Here is an 18,408-nt window from a genome sequence, read left to right on the forward strand (position 1 = left end):
CTGATGAGAGCGACAGTGTACTCACAGACATAAAATGTCTATTTCGTATTTAGAAGTGACAGCGTGAGGATGCATGTGATAATGATGTTTTCTTTAATACAGATGTACGATTATAGTTTGGATATGTGGAGCTTGGGTTGTATGCTGGCAAGTATGATCTTCCGGAAGGAGCCATTTTTCCATGGACATGACAATTATGATCAGGTGAAAACATGTTACTCCCATTAAGAAATTTACTGACCTAGTGTAAAGATGGCCAGATCTGGAAACGCATTAGAAACTTCAGTGGGTCTGGGTTCCTGGTAAGTTCCAAGCCAGCCTGGGCTACAGTGTTTAAAAACTATTAAAATGTATCCAGATGTGGTTGTGCATTTCTTTAGTCCTAGCACCTGGGAGACAAACAGTGTATGGGTTTCTGAGTTCTGGGACTGTACCATGAAACCTTGTTCCCATCCCTGTTCCCATCCTACTCACCCAGCACTCAGCAGGAGGAGGTGGCAGGTCTCTGAGTTGAAGGCCAGTTTGGTCTACACAGCAAGTTCCAGGACAGTCAGCACTACAAAGAGTGCATCTGTCTCAAAATTCAAGAATATAAAAAAAAAAAATTTGATGTAAAGTACAGTTGCCACACACACCTCACCTTCCTAGCCCAGTTCATAATACATAATATCTGAGAGTTCTCTACTTGTTCAGCTAGCTTTAGTGGTCCTTGAAACAGTTAGATTTAACCTTTTTTGGTGGTAGTGGTGGTGGAGGAGGAGTATCAAGACAGGGCCTCTCTGTACAGCTCTGACTGCCCTAGATAGAACTCCATCTGTAGACCAGGCTGACCTCGAACTCACAGAGACTGCCTGCCTTGGTCTCTCAATTGCTGGGGTTAGAGGCGTGCACCACCACCTCCTGTGTGCGCACACATCCTTTTAGTGTTTGCTCTTGCTTCTATGTGAAGAGAGCATGGAAATTGCTCAGTAGCAAGCCCAGAGACTGGATGGACAGCTTAGACACCGAGAAGGCTTGTTACACTGGACAAGGACCTGGGCAGTTTCCAGCACCCACAAACACCTATAACTCCAGTTCCAGATGAACTCAATGTCACCTAAAGTTTAAAGTTTGTAGCTTTGTGTCAAGTGCCATACAGGACTGAGGGGTACATGGTGCAGAGGAATGAATACCTTTAAACAGCTTATTGTCCGTAGTTAAATCCTTCAATAAAAGCAATTGAAAGTAAATTTAATGTAAATGCAGAACTGTGTATCTCAAGTTCTAAAAGAAGTGAAATTTTACCCGTACTACACAGCAAAATTTGAATTAAACATTATGGGGTAACATTATTTGTAGGGCATATTAGTTTATTTAACTCACTTATTAGTTGCTGACTTGATTATGTTTGTGGTATGGGTCTTTTTTTTTTTTTTTCTTTCTTTGATATTAGTTGGTGAGGATAGCCAAGGTTCTGGGAACGGAAGATTTATATGACTATATTGACAAGTACAACATTGAATTAGATCCACGTTTCAACGATATCTTGGGCAGGTAAGTTACCCCCACCCCCAAAGTCTCTGGTTTTGGCATTTGTCTTTTTGTCTTTGCCAAAAGTGCTAAGGTGTCTTGTCTGGTGCTATAGGATGTGGTTTGAGCACACAGGATAACGTTGGATTGATGGTCATCTGTCTAGATCCTCGTAGAAAGGCCTGAGTATGTGAAGGTTATAGTCAGGGTTCCTGTGACGGGAGTTTAAGTAAATGTAGCATTTAAGTAGAAGACTACAGTTGGATCATTCAGGTCTCTCCTGTTAACAGTTGACATCTTCGTAAGCAGCAGGACTCGAGAGGAAAGTAGACTGGTCTGCTGACCGCTACCCAGCAGTGCTGAGGAGCCAGAGTAGGAAGGCACTGGCCCCTTAGAGGAGGAGGACATGGGCTTCCTGATGCAAAGGCATTTATTTTTCTGCCAAGTGCCAGAATTGCCAAGAATGGAGATTGGGAAAGAGCATTGGCTAGCTCAACTACCTGTCTGCTGAATAAGAGCATTAACAACCTAAGAATCACCTGAAGTATGTTTCTTCTTCAAAGACAGAAGGCCCAGTTTTTTTTGTTTTTTTTTTTTTTTGAAGCAATATTTTAGAAGTATTTAATCCCAATCCGAGGTTTCTGCCCCACCTTTCATCATTTAGTTCCTGGACACACAACCTTTTAGCACTAGAGCTGGGCAGATATCTACCGTCTATGCTATTAAAATCTATTTTCTATTAATACAAGTTGTCACTTACAGCCCCCAGGGCAATGTTTTCTTGACTCCCAACCCATGGCAACTTTCTCTATCTCCTCACCTTCTCTCTCATGGTTCTCCTCAGACCCCCCTAGGCCCAGGAACCCTTAAACCCATGTATGTTTCTTCTGCCCAGCTATTGGCTGTTGGCATCAGAAATAACTTGAGAGCCAGGTCGCATAGTGTCACTTAGGTCTATGTGTAGACTGTCTTTCTGGGGTAACCAGGTCTTGAGGAACCAGTATTAGCATTATAATACAAACAGCATCAGGCCAACACACTACAGAGCAATACTATCATTGCCAGTTAGTTTCTGTCTGTGGGTGTTACCCTCTGTAATACAGCAGTGCTACAAAGCTGTTCTTTGGATTTTATACGTTACTGTTTGTTTGGCTTCTGTACCACCTGTGGCCCATTTCTCACTTCTAATTCTGCCTTACAGACACTCCCGTAAGCGATGGGAGCGCTTTGTCCACAGTGAAAACCAGCACCTTGTCAGCCCCGAGGCCTTGGATTTTCTGGACAAGCTGCTGCGATACGACCACCAGTCACGGCTCACTGCAAGAGAGGCCATGGAGCACCCTTACTTCTGTGAGTCCAGTTGTGGTTTACTTCACTGTAGACAATGAGGTGAAGGAAAACCTTGTAACCAAGATTCTGGACTGAGTATTATAGGTCAGACCTGGAATAGATCAGCTCCTATTAGTCTACCAAGAAGTTACTTTACCCTTTCTAAGTCTCATTTTCTTCAGATTAGGGGGCACTGACAGCAGTTGCCATGCAGAATTTGGGGAAGCGGGCTTGGGATATAGGCAATGCCAGAATGCTCACCCAGTATGTGTGAGACTTTCAGTTTAATCCACAGTACTGCCCAAATAAAGAAGTACATGATAATGCTTTATGAAATTTCATTGTTTTCTGTATATGATGGTTTGTGCCTGTGATTTAAACTAAGTTTACTACAAGTCCAAGTCAGATTGGGCTGTACATAGTAACTACCAAGCTAGGCTGGGCTATGAAGTAAGCATCTATCTAAAAAGGTAGGAGGGGTTGCAAAGATTCTTGTCTATGAACACTTATTTTCCTTCTGGTTTGACCTGGTTGAGTAGAGTAGGTCTTGATCTGACCCACCTTTTTACTAATCATTTGTTGGAGAGAACTAGAGAGGTTTACAAGTCTTACTAGTGTGTCTATGTAAGGTTTATGGTTATATAGCTAACTATACTTTTGTGAGTGAAATGTTACTCCCACCCATTCTAGACTTACAATGCTGTTTGTTTTACTATTGCATTGTTCCTTGAAGATAATGCAACGATTTTCTAATTAGTCTGATAGCCTGTTCCCCATTCCACTATAACTGAAACACATGTGGGATGAAGATAAAGTTCATGATTATATACTATCCTACACAGGCAGATACCTTTGGCCCACTCAGTCCTCTGCTTTGGACTAATTCACTAATAATAAACTCCTGTCTTGGCCAGGTTAAGTTGTATTGTCTCCATTAAACATCCATTTAGCCACCTTCATTTTAATTAGCTGTATAGTGGATATTTACTTGTCATCCTCCCATTGTACTCACAGTTGTTTTAGCTACAGTTTGCACAGGCCATGTGTGTATTACATGACGTTTGATTCATGGTGAAGGGAGTTGCTGCTTTATGTTCTAGAAGTAGTGATAGAGTATAAACCAAAGGCAAAGATTGAAGATAGCTACTCTTATTTCTCCCAACTAGTTTTGTACATTAAGCACAACAGAACCAACCTTATTTATCTGTTTTCTAGACACTGTCGTGAAGGACCAGGCTCGAATGAGTTCGGCTGCCATGGCAGGGGGCAGCACACCTGTCAGCAGCGCCAATATGATGTCAGGTTGGTGATTGGTCAGTTCTCTTTTAGAAAGTAGAAGAAAGTTACTGTTCTTAGTTTCAGTTCCCTTTTTGTGCCTGATTTCTTATATACCTCCTCTTCTCTGTGAGAACGCTGCATGCATTTGGGTGGAAGGCAGAGGTCAGTGATTGTTCAGGAGCCGTCCACTTTGCCTTGTTGAGCTATTTTATATGTGTGCATGTGCACCACAAGCCATGGGCTTGCTCCCTGGGACCTACCAGTTAGCTTAGGCTAACAGGTTAGACAGCCACCAAGGATCTGTCTTTTCCCCTCCCCAAGCCTAGGTTTACATGGATGGTCAGGGTAGATAATCTCTGCTGCTAAGTGCTCTGGGTACTTGGAATGATACTGTCTTGTATCAACAGTGTCTCCCTTCAAAATTCTAGTATTCCTACAGTAAAGTTCTTGCAGAAATTTGAATTCCCAACAAACCATAAAGAGCAAAGAAGTAGTTTGGTAGGTAGGTAGATAAAGTCCCAAACAGAAATCACTGCTTAGAGGCCAGAATGCACCTTTTTCTACTAAGTGACCATTGTTTGACAGTTGGTTAAAGTCCTATGCTGTTCAGCATGGTAGCAACTGCCTGCATGGCTATCTAATAAAAACTCAGTAAAAGTAGTGTTATGGCCCCAGTCCTCCTAACCACGTTTCAAGTGCTTGCTCACTGTGGCTGGCCAGAAGTCACCCTTTGAGAAAGTGGGGTGCAGAGCAGAGCTTCTAGAGTAGACAGTGCTTTCCTAAACAGACTGCCAGTGGTGTCTGCATAATTGTCAGCTGGCTGCTAAATTCATTATTAGAACTTACAGTATTTTTCTTTTACAATATTTACTTGTTTGTTTCATTTATTTATGTACATGAGTGCCCTGTATAAAAGATGACATCAGATCCCATGACAGATGGTTGTGGACCACCATGTGGTTGATGGGAATTAAACCCAGGACCTCTGGAAAAGCAGTCGGTGCTCTTAATTGCTGAGCCATCTCTCTAGCTCCCCTAGAACTTATAATGTTAATGGATTCATACAGATTAAACTTTGAAGTGTGCAAAATATGGCCAAGAGAAGTTGTAAAGAAAAATTATCATTGTGTTAACTTTTGGGGAAACATCATGGGAGAATTGGCAGCTCTGGTTTATGTGTTTGGTGTCTGTCTCTGGCTTCCTATTCTCTTTCAGGGATTTCTTCAGTGCCAACCCCTTCACCCCTGGGACCTCTGGCAGGCTCACCCGTGATTGCTGCTGCCAACTCACTTGGGATACCTGTACCAGCTGCCGCTGGTGCTCAGCAGTAATGACCCCATCTGTCTTCTGATGCCTGGGCAGAGGTGGGGACTCCACCCTCTCCTTAATGCAGCTTGCGCCTGGTTGGGAGGGGTGAGAACACTTCAGAAGCACCGTGTCTGAACCGTTGCTTGTGGATTTAGTAGTTGAGTCATAAAAAAAATTATAGGCTGATTTTCTTTCTTTTTTTTTTTTTTAAAAAAAAAAAAAAAAACTTGGACTTTTCATAACTCAGGGGATTCCCTGAAAAAATTACCTGCAGGTGGAATATTTCATGGACAAAATTTTTTCTCCCCTTCCAAATTCAGTTTATCACCACTAAAGAACAAAGATAAACTGGCCTCGGTCCCAGCTGCTGCGTTTGGGTGGAGATTTCGTCCCCTTCCCATGTTGCTCTCCCCACATTGTACACTCTTGGGGCTTATATCTCATGTTCTTCTCCAGAGAATATAAATTGTAGTTCATCACGGAGGATGGGAGGGGAAAGGTAGGGAGGACCCAGTCCGTTCTGTACACTGTTCTGCTGGCTGGCCACTTCATCTCTCCTCTCCAGGACTGCATCCATGGCTCATTCCGGCTCTGGTGGAGGTGGGTCTGTCTTAGGTACATCAAGGTGTAAAAGTCTACCCAGCTTGCAGACAGATCCAAAAGCTTTTTTTCTGAACGAATCATGTCTTACTAACCTAATCCTAAATGACTTTAATTTTAGTTTAGTTTTCGTTCATGATACTTCCCTTTCTGGGCTCCTACTTTGGTCTTTCCCTTTTCATCTCCAGATATGCCGTGCTTCATAGCTGGTAGGAGAGGGAAGACAAAATCCTTTTCGGTTTTCTTTGACTTGGCCATTTTGAAGTCAGTTAGTTAGTGGGCATAATTTATTGCTTTTTAAAAAAGAAATATTGTCCATATAAGTTTCATGCTAGCACTCTTATGCGCTAACGGGTGATGTGGCCACACTGGGTTCATTTTAAGCTTTGTACTTCTCCCCCTCCTGCCTTGCCCTCTTCTTCACATGCCATCTAGTGAGGGGCCCTGCTCTCAGTTATAAGTGTATTTGAGAGGCAGGAGCAGAGCCACTATCTCCAGTGAACCAGAAATGGTAGACCTGTAATTGTGGGAAACTATCAGTTCTCTTGTAATGGCCCTGCCATCCCTTGCTGTGTGTATATATAATACTTTGTCCTTCATATGTGAAAGATCCAGTGTTGGAATTCTTTGGTGTAAATAAACATTTGGTTTTATTTATCAAGGTTAGATTTAAGTTCCCTGTGTAAAGGTCTCGATGGGTGGGTGTCTCACATTCAAACCTGAGAGGACTACAGCCCATACCATGGAAGCTTCCGAAGGCCCTCATTTTTATACACCCCTCATTTGACCCATGGTACTGGGCAGGGCAGAGAGGCCTTAAAAAAAAAAAAAAAAAAAAAAAGCACCACAAGCCAAAGCGTCTCTGGGGATTAAGGATCCTTTGCCATAAAACTCATTCTGTGTCTCAGCATTGCAGGGATTGGGGATAGGAGAAGTCGCCAGTTTTTGTGTGTCTGTGTGTGTATAAAGTGGACTTCCCACTGTAATCCAACCACCTAAGTTTATCAGGTGCTTCACTGAGGAAGCCTAGTTTTTTAAGCACAATAGCAAAACATCAGCTCTGTATTTTCTCCTGTTACTTCATTACAGTAGCTGCCTGTGGGGACTAGGAAAAAAATCTTCCAACATATTTTAAGGCCTAAAATCTTAGTTCCCCATTCTCCTACCTTTCTAGATTCATAAGCCTTTCTCACCTGGCATCATAGATAAAACATAATTGTTTGGGAAGTTGAATTGAATTAACTTGCCTAACTTTGTAACCCATCTTGGCTTTAGTGACTTTATCAAGGTGGTGGCTTTAGCGAATGTAAGGATAAAGTAGAGGATGCTAATGCTTTTCTTACATTTCTCAGCCAGAGCGAGAACTAAAGGAAAACCTGACTGCAGAGTGATTCTTCTTCTTTTGGCCACTTGCAGTGACTATTTATTGTACTTGATTCTTGTGTGCCCTAGCGTGCTGTGAGGGTCACCATATTGGATTTGTGCAGAGCTGAAAGCACCAGGTGTGCCAGAGATGCAGTTTGTGATTATGTTTGCACTGGATCGTGATTTGAACAAGACACCTAGACTGATGAATTCTTTCTTTTGAGGTGGAAAGGAAAGTTGTGGATCAGGACTCCACACCCCGCTCACAGCTCAGAAGTATAGGTGTGTCTGAAACTGGTGTGGACAGCTGTAGGTAACTGGGCCTCCTCACACATCAGACCTGTGCAAGAGCTGAGGGTGAGTGCAGAGGACTCTGGAGTGCCACCTAAGAGCCTTTTAAAATAAATCAAAGCTTAAAAGAAACAAGGAGTCACTGCAGAAATGTGGAGAGTTTAAAAGATCTGAATGGGTTGGGGGTAGGGAGGGTCAGGGTTTACAGAGTAACAACTTCTGTGTTGTAAATTACCTCATCTGTACACCTTGTATTGGGACACTATTTCTCAGCACTTCCTGTGTCTGTATTGCTTAGACGGCGGGATGGATGCCAATATAAAACAGCTGTGTTGGCAGTTACTCTATAAAGTATTTTTTAACTTTGCTTTGAAGTGTGCCCTTCCTCTCTTTAAGTTTAAAGTCAGAATTCCCCTCCCTGATTTATTGGTTGTAATTGTATTGTAATTGGTATGACTAAGACATAACTGTGCTGGGAAGAAGTTGTGCCATGAAGGTCTTTAATTTTTTTTTTAAATAAAAACATTTAAATCAATGAAATGTCCATGCAGCCTGAGCAATATGCTTCTCCAACCGACACCGTGTGTAATGAAGGATGGCTTCGTTTTCATAGATGTTAGGTGGGAGAAATTTAATATTGAGGGAGGAACTCTGAAGTTTTGGCATTGAAATATAGTAGAAGGGAAGGAGTCCTATATTCATTCATGTCCCGGTCACACACATGCAGGCATATCACATATGTTTTCTGAGTTAGTCACACCTGTTAGACCTAGGGGCACTCTGCCTGGGAGAAGGGACAATGTATGTCAAGTGGCTGACCCTTACCTAATTCCTCTGGTCCTCTGATAGCGAAGGTTAGTTAGTCCTCAGCAATTCACAGTGCTTTGTGGCAGAAGCCCTTCCCTCCTCAGAACGTCTATGGGTTTAAGGGAAGAAGAAACTAAATGTTGTCTGAGGCCTTACCTTGCTCACCTAACACTGATTTTTAGAGCTGAGTGGCACTTAAAATTTGGAAGGACTGTGAGGAGAGCTTGTTTGGGGGTTTTCCGTTTGATGAGCAGTGTTGCAGTCCCTGTGGAGACACACACTGCCTGTGCTGATGAGCTCATGGGAACATCTTGGGCAGCTTATGCCACACAGACATGACAAAATGTGTGAAACAGGTGTCTGCTCAGCAGCTGAGTGCTCCACACACAGACCAGGACACGCTTGCTTCTCATTCCGTCTTTGTTATCAGAACTGGAGAATGCTGGTATCCTACTAAATTTCTTCTCATTTGCCTTATAAAGTGTTCACTGCGTAGGGTTTTACAGCAAGTCCTGAAAACTGGTTTCGTCATCACTGTCCACAGATTCCCACAGCAGGTTTACTGCCATACTTTGACGTGGGTGTGCGTGATTCTTCAGTAAAGGATTTAGTCATGGATCCTTGCCTGCCTCCCTGCTGGTATTTTCTTCTTAGTGTTGCAATTTTAAGGAATGTTCCTAGCTGTGGGTCATTTGTGCTAAAGAAGCTGACTTCTAGGACCATGTCTCTCCCTGTTTTTTGTCCTTTGAGATACGGTTTCTCTGTGTAACTGTTGTGGTCTAGGAGTTGCTCTGCAAACCATGCCAACACTGATCTCAGTCAGAGGGATGGGTTCTTGAACACACACCCTAAGACTGATCAGACTAGGGGCATAGGTTAGAAATGTCTGAACTATGACAACAGACATCTTTTTCTGTTAGCTTATAAAAGAAAAAACCCCACAATGAGCTCATATGCAGGAGCTGCCCTACGGTCAACCGTTTTCATGGTGCTCGAGCCATTTTAGACACATATTGACCTTTAATTTGATGGGTCCTACATAAACAAAGCTTTACAGAATTTCTTAGGATTAACAAACCTCAGGGGTTGGGGGATTTGGCTCAGTGGTAGAGCTGCCTAGGAAGCGCAAGGTCCTGGGTTCGGGTCCCCAGCCCCCCCAAAAAAAAAAAAAAAAAAAAAAAAAAAAAAAAAGGATTAACAAACCTCAGAAAATAACTGGTGATATGGTTATCATGGTCCTGTTCTGAGTCAGGTCTCTTCTCTGTGTCAATGACTGGCAGGCATGGAACAAAATGGCCACGGCTATTCTGATTGGTGGGGTTGGGGGTCAGACCATAGCAGTAACAGCCCTGGCTGTCCTGGAACTCACTTTATAGTCCAGGCTGGCCTCAAACTCAGATCGACCTACACTTCCTCCTGAGTGCTGAGATTAAAGGCATGCACTTCAGCACCACCAAGAACCATTTCTTAACTGAAGAAGAAATTAAATTGATCGGATGTTTTTAGGGCGACACTTTTTTTTCCCTCAGAAGGCTCTTCCTGCCCCACTCATCTGAGGGTTCTCCTTTATTCTATTATTGTATTTCTTTCTCTTTGTGCCACTTTTCTTGTGTTTTTGTGTTGATGTCATTGTCTGTCCCTTACACATACAAGTCATCTCCCTGGTGACCTTGCTTGTTTTACTAAAACCCCTTTGCTAAAATGTCGGTAGACATCTTCCAGGAGTGAAGAAGGCTGAATGGAATAATATAGTGCCTGCTAAATGGCTGGAGATAAATCATGACAAATGGCATCTCAGAACCGTCTTGGGTTTGTAGCTGTAATTATAAGCCACAGACCAGACTGGATCAATAGGACAAGACAATGTTTATTTAAGGAGCCCAAGGGAGTAAGTAGCTGAAGACTAAGAAGTAATCCCAACCGATTTAGTAAATTTAAACACAGGTTTGGGGGTTTTTGCTTGTTTGTTTTTGTGGGAGGTGGTTTTTTGTTTGTTTGTTTGTTTGTTTTTTGTTTTGTTTTTGTTTGTTTGGGGTTTTTTAGTGTTTTTTGGGGGGAAGGAGGTTGGGAGGTTGTTTTTGAAGTAGGATCTCTCTAGTTCTGGTTGTTTGAAACTGATATGTAGACCAGGCTGGCCTTAAACTAACAGATCTACCTGCTTCTGCCTTGAATGCTGGGATTAAAGGCGTATACCACCACACTTTGCTCAGAAGTCTTTTTTTAAACACCTGTATATAGTAATATTCCAACTGTTCTCTAGCATCAGAAGGGAATCTGGTTCTGGAACTCATCATAGCACACGTTGTAGACTTTGTAGCCTTTCTTTGACCCTGTGAGAAATTTAACCACTTCCGAGAAGTGACCTGGCAGATCACTGTGGGTGCCCTGCATTTTAAACAGAATTTCCACAAGTGACTTTATTGTAAGACATTACCAACATGTCCTAAGACATAAAGCTGTAACATCCAGAGAAGAGCAGCTACCCAAGTTGAACCTTAATGCCCTGGGACAGGGCCCCTGTTTGCCTTCCTCGGTCACAATCTCCTGTCCCAGAAGTCCCAGTACTTTACTCTGTAAGACTGAAAGGTACCCGTTGTGTAGCCTGTTGTAAGATGCCAGGCGTAGGTGCCCACACAGTTTTAGGCTGTAGTAGACTGGGAGCAGTGATGTCTCCTTACTTTACTGTGTACCTGTAAAGTACACATAATAAGTTATCTATAGGAAGGCTGTAGGTCTCTGAAAAAATGTTTATAGAAGATGGCAGTGACATCTCTACTAGAAAAGGTATCAGTTAAGTGGGGCAGGCTTCCACCAGTTCGGCCAGACCTCTGATTTTCCCAAAGCCCAGAGCCCTTTGCTGTCCTCCTGTATTTGCTCTGACACTGTCACTCTGTCCGTAGTTGTAGGGATTCTTCTTCACCACCATGAAATTGCCCTTGCCCTGAGCCTTTCACATAGGCTCCTCTAGAATGGCTGCTCCATTTTTTATATTTGCAGCAGAAACCTAGAGAAATGAATGTAGAGGCCTATAGCCCAGGTGGTCCTAGCATGTAACCTGGCTCAGACAGACCTGGAACTTGCCTGTAAGCCTTTCTCAAGTCCCCGTACTGAGACTACAGTTGTGTGCACTCTGCTCTACCTGGTCCTGATTATCCCATACAAGATGTCACTCAACATGAACCCGTTTCTATCCTCAATAACTTGGAGAGATTAGATGTGAACTATTTAGAAATATCAAATAAAGGTTACATACATGGAATAACTAGCTGGTCCGTTTTTTAATATCTAGAAAATATTGTGGATGATAGCTCATTTTTGAAGCCTAGCATGCATAAGGCTCTGGGTTCTCCCTCTAGCACTGCAGTAAATGAGTCAATTCATTATGTTGGAAAGTTAAAAGATTTCCAGTCAACATGGTAGAGGGGACTAATTTATATAAGCACTCACTGCCCTAAGGCCTATAGCATACCACAATTTACTTTAAAAGAGAAGGGAATAAAGGGAAAGCCCCACCTTTTAAAGGAAGATACAGTTTATCCTGAAGGACAAGTGCATACTGAAAACTAGATACAAAGGGACCTCAGGGGTAGAGACAGAGACAGGGCCTTTCAAAGGAGAAACCGAAACAGTCCCCTGATATTTGTAAAGGTTGCCTCCGGGGAAAACATTTGGAAGAAAACAAAGTATTAACTATAATTGCCTCTGGTAGATAGCATTAGGATAGCACAGGAGGCCCTACTAGGAAAAAGCTGTTACACTATTCTGTGCCGCCTTTTCTGTTTCCTGAGCTGTATGAACAGCAACAGTTGTGCTTTCAAGGAAACCCTGAGCCTCTTTCTGTTTTGCCCTAACAGACTGTCTTTCTCTCGCTTTTGCTCCCACTTTATTGTCTTGGATTCCTAGCCTTCTAGGGCAATCACTCTGGACTGAGATTTATTCTCAGGTGGATTGGACATCAACATTTGGGTCAGGTTCACTTTGTTCCAGGTGGTTCCTTCTGAGTCACATAATGAAACTAGCTACCTGGGACCTGTTCTCCATGGTAAACAGATGAAGCCACATAGGCATGTTGACACAAGTCATCAATCAAGCCCATCATTGGTGAGACAAGGATATATGCATCTCATGTGTGCTATGGGAAGTAATGTGGCAAAGGGTATGGTATCAGTCTTATAAGGCAGTGAGGAGTCAAGACCTATAGTGTAATCAAACCATGCTGTCTCAGCAGGAACTAAAAACCTTTCATCATTTGAAGTATCCGAAAGTCATAAGTTGCATGAAATGTAATCATTGTCCCTTGTATCCACAAAGGATTTGTTCTAGAACCCCATTTAACCCCAGGTACCAGAATCTACCTAACCTTGAGTTCCTTCTCTAAAATGGCATTGTAGTTAATCTTGTACATTTCCCACATACTTGTAAATCACCTCTGGATTCTGTTCAAATACAATGTAATGTCATGGATATGTACTTTTTTCTTTTTGGGGGGGGGGTCATTTCAAGACAGGGTGTCTCTGAGTAGCCCTAGCCATCCTGGAATTCACTCTGTAGATCAGGCTGGTCTCAAAGTAACAGATCCATACCTGCCTCAGCCTCCCAAGTGCTGGCATTAAAGACATACAGCACCAGTGCCAGGCAACTGTGTTCTTATTTAGGGAAAATGACAGAAGTCCTTCAATCCAAAGCTAATATTTTTCTTTTAGGGGACTTTCAACTCTCAATTGAGTGGATACAAAACATTATATATGTATTTACCAGAAAAATCTTGTGCTTTATTTTATTGTGTTCATTTTTAAAAGGTTTATTTTTAACTATGTTGTTTATGTGTCAGTATGTGTGCGTGAATATGGGTACCCAAAGTGGATACCAGGTATTGAAATCGGGTCCTCCAGGGCTGGAGAGATGGCTCAGTGGTTAAGAGCACTGACTGCTCTTCCAGAGGTCCTGAGTTCAAATCCCAGCAACCACATGGTGACTCACAACCATCTGTAATGGGATCTGATGCCCTCTTCTAGTGTATCTGAAGACAGCTACAGTGTACTCAAATACATAAAAATAAATAAATCTCTATTAAAAAAAGAAAGAAATCGGGTCCTCCAGAGCAGCAGTGTGAGAGCTCCTAACCACTGAGCCTTCTCCAGCCTCCATTTGTTTTTTGACAGGGTTTTAGCCCTTGCAGAAATCCTGCCTCAGCCTCCTCAGTGCAAGGACTACAGATGTGCACCTCCATACCAATAATTGAAATCAGTTCTGAGTCTGAGGCTTCCTGGCCAGAACAAAATGGAGTCCTGCCAAGAGCAAGAGTCTGCAGCCTGGCACCGCTAGGTTTATTGGGAGTCGCTACATGCGTTTCCACGTTATAATGATTGGGTAAATAATACATTATAATTGGTAAAACTGTAAGAGGCTCAAATGTTGAAAGCTTTTAAAAATAAAAACAACAAAAATCAACCAACTCTAAGAGAATGGGGAGAAGCTAACATAAATTCATCACCCGGTCAGCTATTGAGAACTTGCAGCCATCATGAAGACTGATCTCATCAGCCAGAACGTCACAACAAAGAAGTAACGGTGGGGGAGTGTGGGTATGGTAGTGTTGGGAACAGGATAAGTTTAGAAGCACTAAACACTTTCTATGAAAAGTGAATAATGGCTAACATTGGAAAATGAGTTTGTGCATGTGGTTTTGATGTTTTATTGTTAACATAGTAGACCTATGTACATGTAACACTATCACTCTGGATAAAACATAAACTAAATTTTAATAAATGGATATTTATTTTGAATACATTCTTTCCCACCAGTCCAACTGCCAAAATTCCTTGTGCAGGCTACCATCCTGGTGCTTCTGTTACCACCATAGCTAACTGTCTCTTATGCTGTCCTGTTCCTTGACTTCCGGTTTGTCCTAAACTCTCCAGTCAGAGACCTCTTTTGGAGTCACGTCTCTTGCTTCAAAGCTTATCAAAGCCTCCCAGTTGCACACATTTTCTGTTGTCCTCCCCTTCTTGCAGACAGTGCTCCAGTTGAAAGGTGGGAGAGATAACCAGCTTTCTCTTCTGGAACCTGAGAGGTAGGCACATGAAGAGAAATCTGAAGAGCAGACATCAGAGGTAAAGAAAGACAGGCATAAGGTAGAAGCAGAGAGAGCCAGTGATTTGAAAACTAATGTGAACACAAGTGAAAGGTGACAGGAGGAGGGCCCTGCCACTGCACACTACAAACCACACCAAAAACCAAATATCTCTTAAAAAAAGAAAAGTTGAAGAAAAACATCACTGTCCTTTGTGCCTCCACACAAAAGGCCAAGATTGGAGGGTAGGAGAACCAAGTTATTACAAAGCCGAAAGAACACAAAAACACTCTTCAGCAGGAACAGAGATATGTACTGGATCTAGAATTCCAGCTTGGGGGGGGGCGGACACTAAGCTACCCACTAAGTCCCAGGGACACAGTGCCTGAAGAAGACTGAGGTGGACTTAGCACAGTACTCTAGATGTTATTAGTGCTATGCAGATAAGCATCGAATGACACTAATGGCAATACCAAGGCATAGAGCCTCTGAAAAGGGCAACAGAAGGCTGAAAGACGCAGTAAGGAAAACCAGTCAGCATGCCACATCAGCGGTGTCAGAAGAGTTTGAAGCGTGTGCATGGGGTTTGACTTTCACAATAAACTTAGCTGCCCCAACTCAACTGCAAATAAAGGGCTAGCAGAAAGGAAGGCATGCCTAAGTGCATACCTGAAAGCCCTTTTGAGTTTCTGCTGCCCTACGTGAGTTAACCAGCTTAGACAATATATGTCCACTTCCAAGAAGCAGTCTTGCACAAATTAGACTGTCATTCACTGGATCTATCAAATGATGAATTAAAGGGTGATATGATAGAGGAACTAGCGAAAATCAGCTTGCAAGATCAAAGGTGTAGAGACAGTTGGGGTGTAACTTAGAGATAGTAAACCCTCCCCCCTCTCCAAATTCATAAGTACTGGGACACTTAAAAGACTTCCTGGAGGCAGATAAGATGGCTTAGCAGGTTGCCAACTGTGTGTCTCATCCCCAGTTCACCCACTGGCCTATATGCATACCCACAGATAAATAGAACTATCAGATTCTGAGCTTTAAATGATCAGGGCACTGAGATGGTTTTAGCCTGTAAAGTGCATGTTGTGCAAGGCTAATAGTGTTTTCAATGCCATCTGTATCATGTTTTTCCACCCATCCACTCTGTTCTCTGAAATAATGACTGAGACTTCTTATATATGAATAAATGCCTAGTCCAGTGGCTTTGGCTATGTTCCTGACCAGTTTACATCTCAATAATGCTGTTTATTCTATTCTTAGCATGCCGCATGGCTGGTTACTCAGTTTTGTGTATCTGTCACCTCAGAGTTTGAGGCAAAATCTCTCCTCCTAGTCCTCCCACAACTCCTTTCTCTCTATTGGATGTCCCACCTTCTAATCTGCCTCAGCTCATTGGTCAATCTGTGTTTCGTTGACAGGTGATGCTTACATTCAACATAAGAGATTATCTCTTATTTTGTAACCAGGTTAGACTCCCCGGATCCACATGAAGGGAGGAAATAACTTATTTTACAGGTTATCATCTGACCTCCATGTTCTTGTGCCCACACATCCTACACACACTAAAAAACCAGATAAGATGGTACACACCTTTAATTCTAGTACCTGGACAGAGGCAGGCAAAACAGAGGCCAGGGCTACACAGTGAGACCCTGTCTGAATAAACAAATACTAGGGGTTGGAGAGATGGCTTCATGGTTTGCACTTGCTGCTCCTGCAGAGGACCCTGTTGGTTCCCAGCACACACATGGCAGGTAGCAACCTCAGTAACTGGTAATGAGAGACCTCTTCTGGCCTCAAGGGTTCCTATTCACATAAATATACAGGCAAATGTATGTAAATGAAGGAGTAAATTATAAAAACAACATTTAGAGAACATTAAAGAGAATAAGTGGTACATAGCGCACACACATCTAAGCCTATCAATTGCTTAAATTGCTGAGAGATTTCTTTCCTAGTTTGGTACATTATGGCAAGAGCTTTTACCCAACTGAACCGTCACCAGTCCTCCTTCCTGAATCCTCTCTCCAGGAGTGTTCCACTCAAAGGAAATATCTATGTAACAGTCACTGTGAGCAGCTACTTTTCCTTTACACTTAACCATCTTTCCCTTTCCTCCTTGAGAGCCAGATACTTCCTTGTTTTACAGTGGTGGGAGCAGGCCTTAGCTTCAGAGTGACCACAAAGTTTGGTCCTTGTGTTACGGTGCTAGGGCAGAGAGGAATCACTGACTGAAGACAAGAATCCAGAACCTGGCTGCCTCACTGACCAGCACGGGCATATGTACTAATGACCCAATTTGCTTAAGCAGGTTATTCCCTGGTGGGATGACCTCATTTTTCATATTTCCAAGTGGGATGGATGACTTAATTCTCTGTAAGCATGAAGCATCCTTGATTCTTGGTGATGATACAGAACAAAGATGACTCAGGCCAAACTTCTACACGAGTATTTATTTATTTGCAACAGAGAAAAATCTAGGGCCTTGGTATGTTCTCCAGATGTTAATATCACTGAATTATGGAATCTATGTAGATCTAGTTTCCAAAAATAACGTAGGTTCTTAGGAAGTTTTGTATAATTCGGGGTCACAGATGTAGCGTAACTGCTACAGTGTTTGTCTAGCATCCTTCAAGTCCTGGATTTCAAGAGCTGGTAGCTCATAAATCGGGCATGGTGGCAATGCTGTAATCCCAGCACTCAGGAGGATCAAGAGTTCAAGGTCATTTGTTAGCAGCCAGTTCAAGACCAATATGTCTCCAATTTTAAGAAAAGACAGAGGAGGGGTTGGGGATTTAGCTCAGTAGTAGAGCACTTGCCTAGCTCCTAAAAAAAAAAAAAAAAGAAAGAAAGAAAGAAAAGAAATAGGTGTAGAAAATAAAAGACCTCCAGATTGTAAAATGTTCTTTTTCTTTTTTAGAATTTTTTTTTTAAAGATTTATTCATTTATTATATATAAGTACACTGTAGCTGTCTTCAGATACACCAGAAGAGGGCATCGGATCTCTTTACAGATGGTTGTGAGCCACCATGTGGTTTCTGGGAATTGAACTCAGGACCTCTGGAAGAGCAGTAGGGTGCTCTAACCGCTGAGCCATCTCTCCAGCCCGTAAAATGTTCTTATAGTGCATGGAAATATGGGGTCTTGGCTCCAAAAGAAACATTTCTATATTAAACTCAGTCTGGGCCTCATGTGCTAAACGAGTGCGCTGCCACTGTACCTCAGCCTAGAAATGGGATCAAGGAATTGATCATTATAACCCGGGAGATTAGGAATAACATTTTAAAATAATTTTAACCTTTATCAGTTGAAATTAAGGAGGAGTTAAATTTGAGAATTTCTAAGTATTAAATATTGGTTTTAAAAATCAAAGTAATTGGGGTTGGGGATTTAGCTCGGTGGTAGAGCGCTTGCCTAGCAAGCGCAAGGCCCTGGGTTCGGTCCCCAGCTCCGAAAAAAAGAAAAAAGAAAAAAAAAAAAAGAAAAAAATCTAAGTAATTTCAGAGCAATCTTTTTTCTCATGAAAATTCCCCAGGAGACTTGTGGAAGTATGTGTGTGTGTGTGTGTGTGTGTGTGTGTGTGTGTGTGTGTGTGTGTGTGTGTGTGTGTGTGTGTAAATGAGGAGACAATCTCAGGAATGCCCATCCATATCCTCTGGCCTGACTAGACTGGCTGGCTAGGGATATTCTGGAAAGACCCTTTAGAAAAGTCTTGGAGTAAAAATGTGACCCATGGAACCTGAGCTAGAGAGAAGGTATATGGAACCAGGAGGAGCCGATACTTACAGAAGAAAACGAAAACAGTAGCGGTGAGGCTGGAGGCTTCAGAATCTAATTA

General features: G+C 42.5%; 1 protein-coding gene across 4 annotated transcripts in view; it reads left to right on the top strand.

Annotated features, from left to right (window-relative positions):
* The window catches only part of Csnk2a1 (casein kinase 2 alpha 1), a 46,448-nt gene extending 38,237 nt beyond the window's left edge, over positions 1-8,211 (top strand). For 3 of the 4 annotated variants that reach the window (XM_032904429.1, XM_032904431.1, XM_032904430.1), the window contains 5 exons: positions 103-204; positions 1,433-1,533; positions 2,711-2,859; positions 4,054-4,140; positions 5,332-5,610. In XM_032904429.1, the coding sequence (XP_032760320.1) occupies positions 103-204; positions 1,433-1,533; positions 2,711-2,859; positions 4,054-4,140; positions 5,332-5,447 (555 nt within the window). In that variant the 3' untranslated portion in view covers positions 5,448-5,610. Of the gene's footprint in view, positions 1-102; positions 205-1,432; positions 1,534-2,710; positions 2,860-4,053; positions 4,141-5,331 lie in introns of all 4 variants that reach the window. The other variant, XM_032904428.1, reaches the window with a different exon arrangement.
* The last annotated feature ends 10,197 nt before the right edge of the window (positions 8,212-18,408 follow it).

Source organism: Rattus rattus, chromosome 5 (genome assembly GCF_011064425.1).
Source record: "Rattus rattus isolate New Zealand chromosome 5, Rrattus_CSIRO_v1, whole genome shotgun sequence".
Classification (NCBI taxonomy): Eukaryota; Metazoa; Chordata; class Mammalia; order Rodentia; family Muridae; genus Rattus; species Rattus rattus.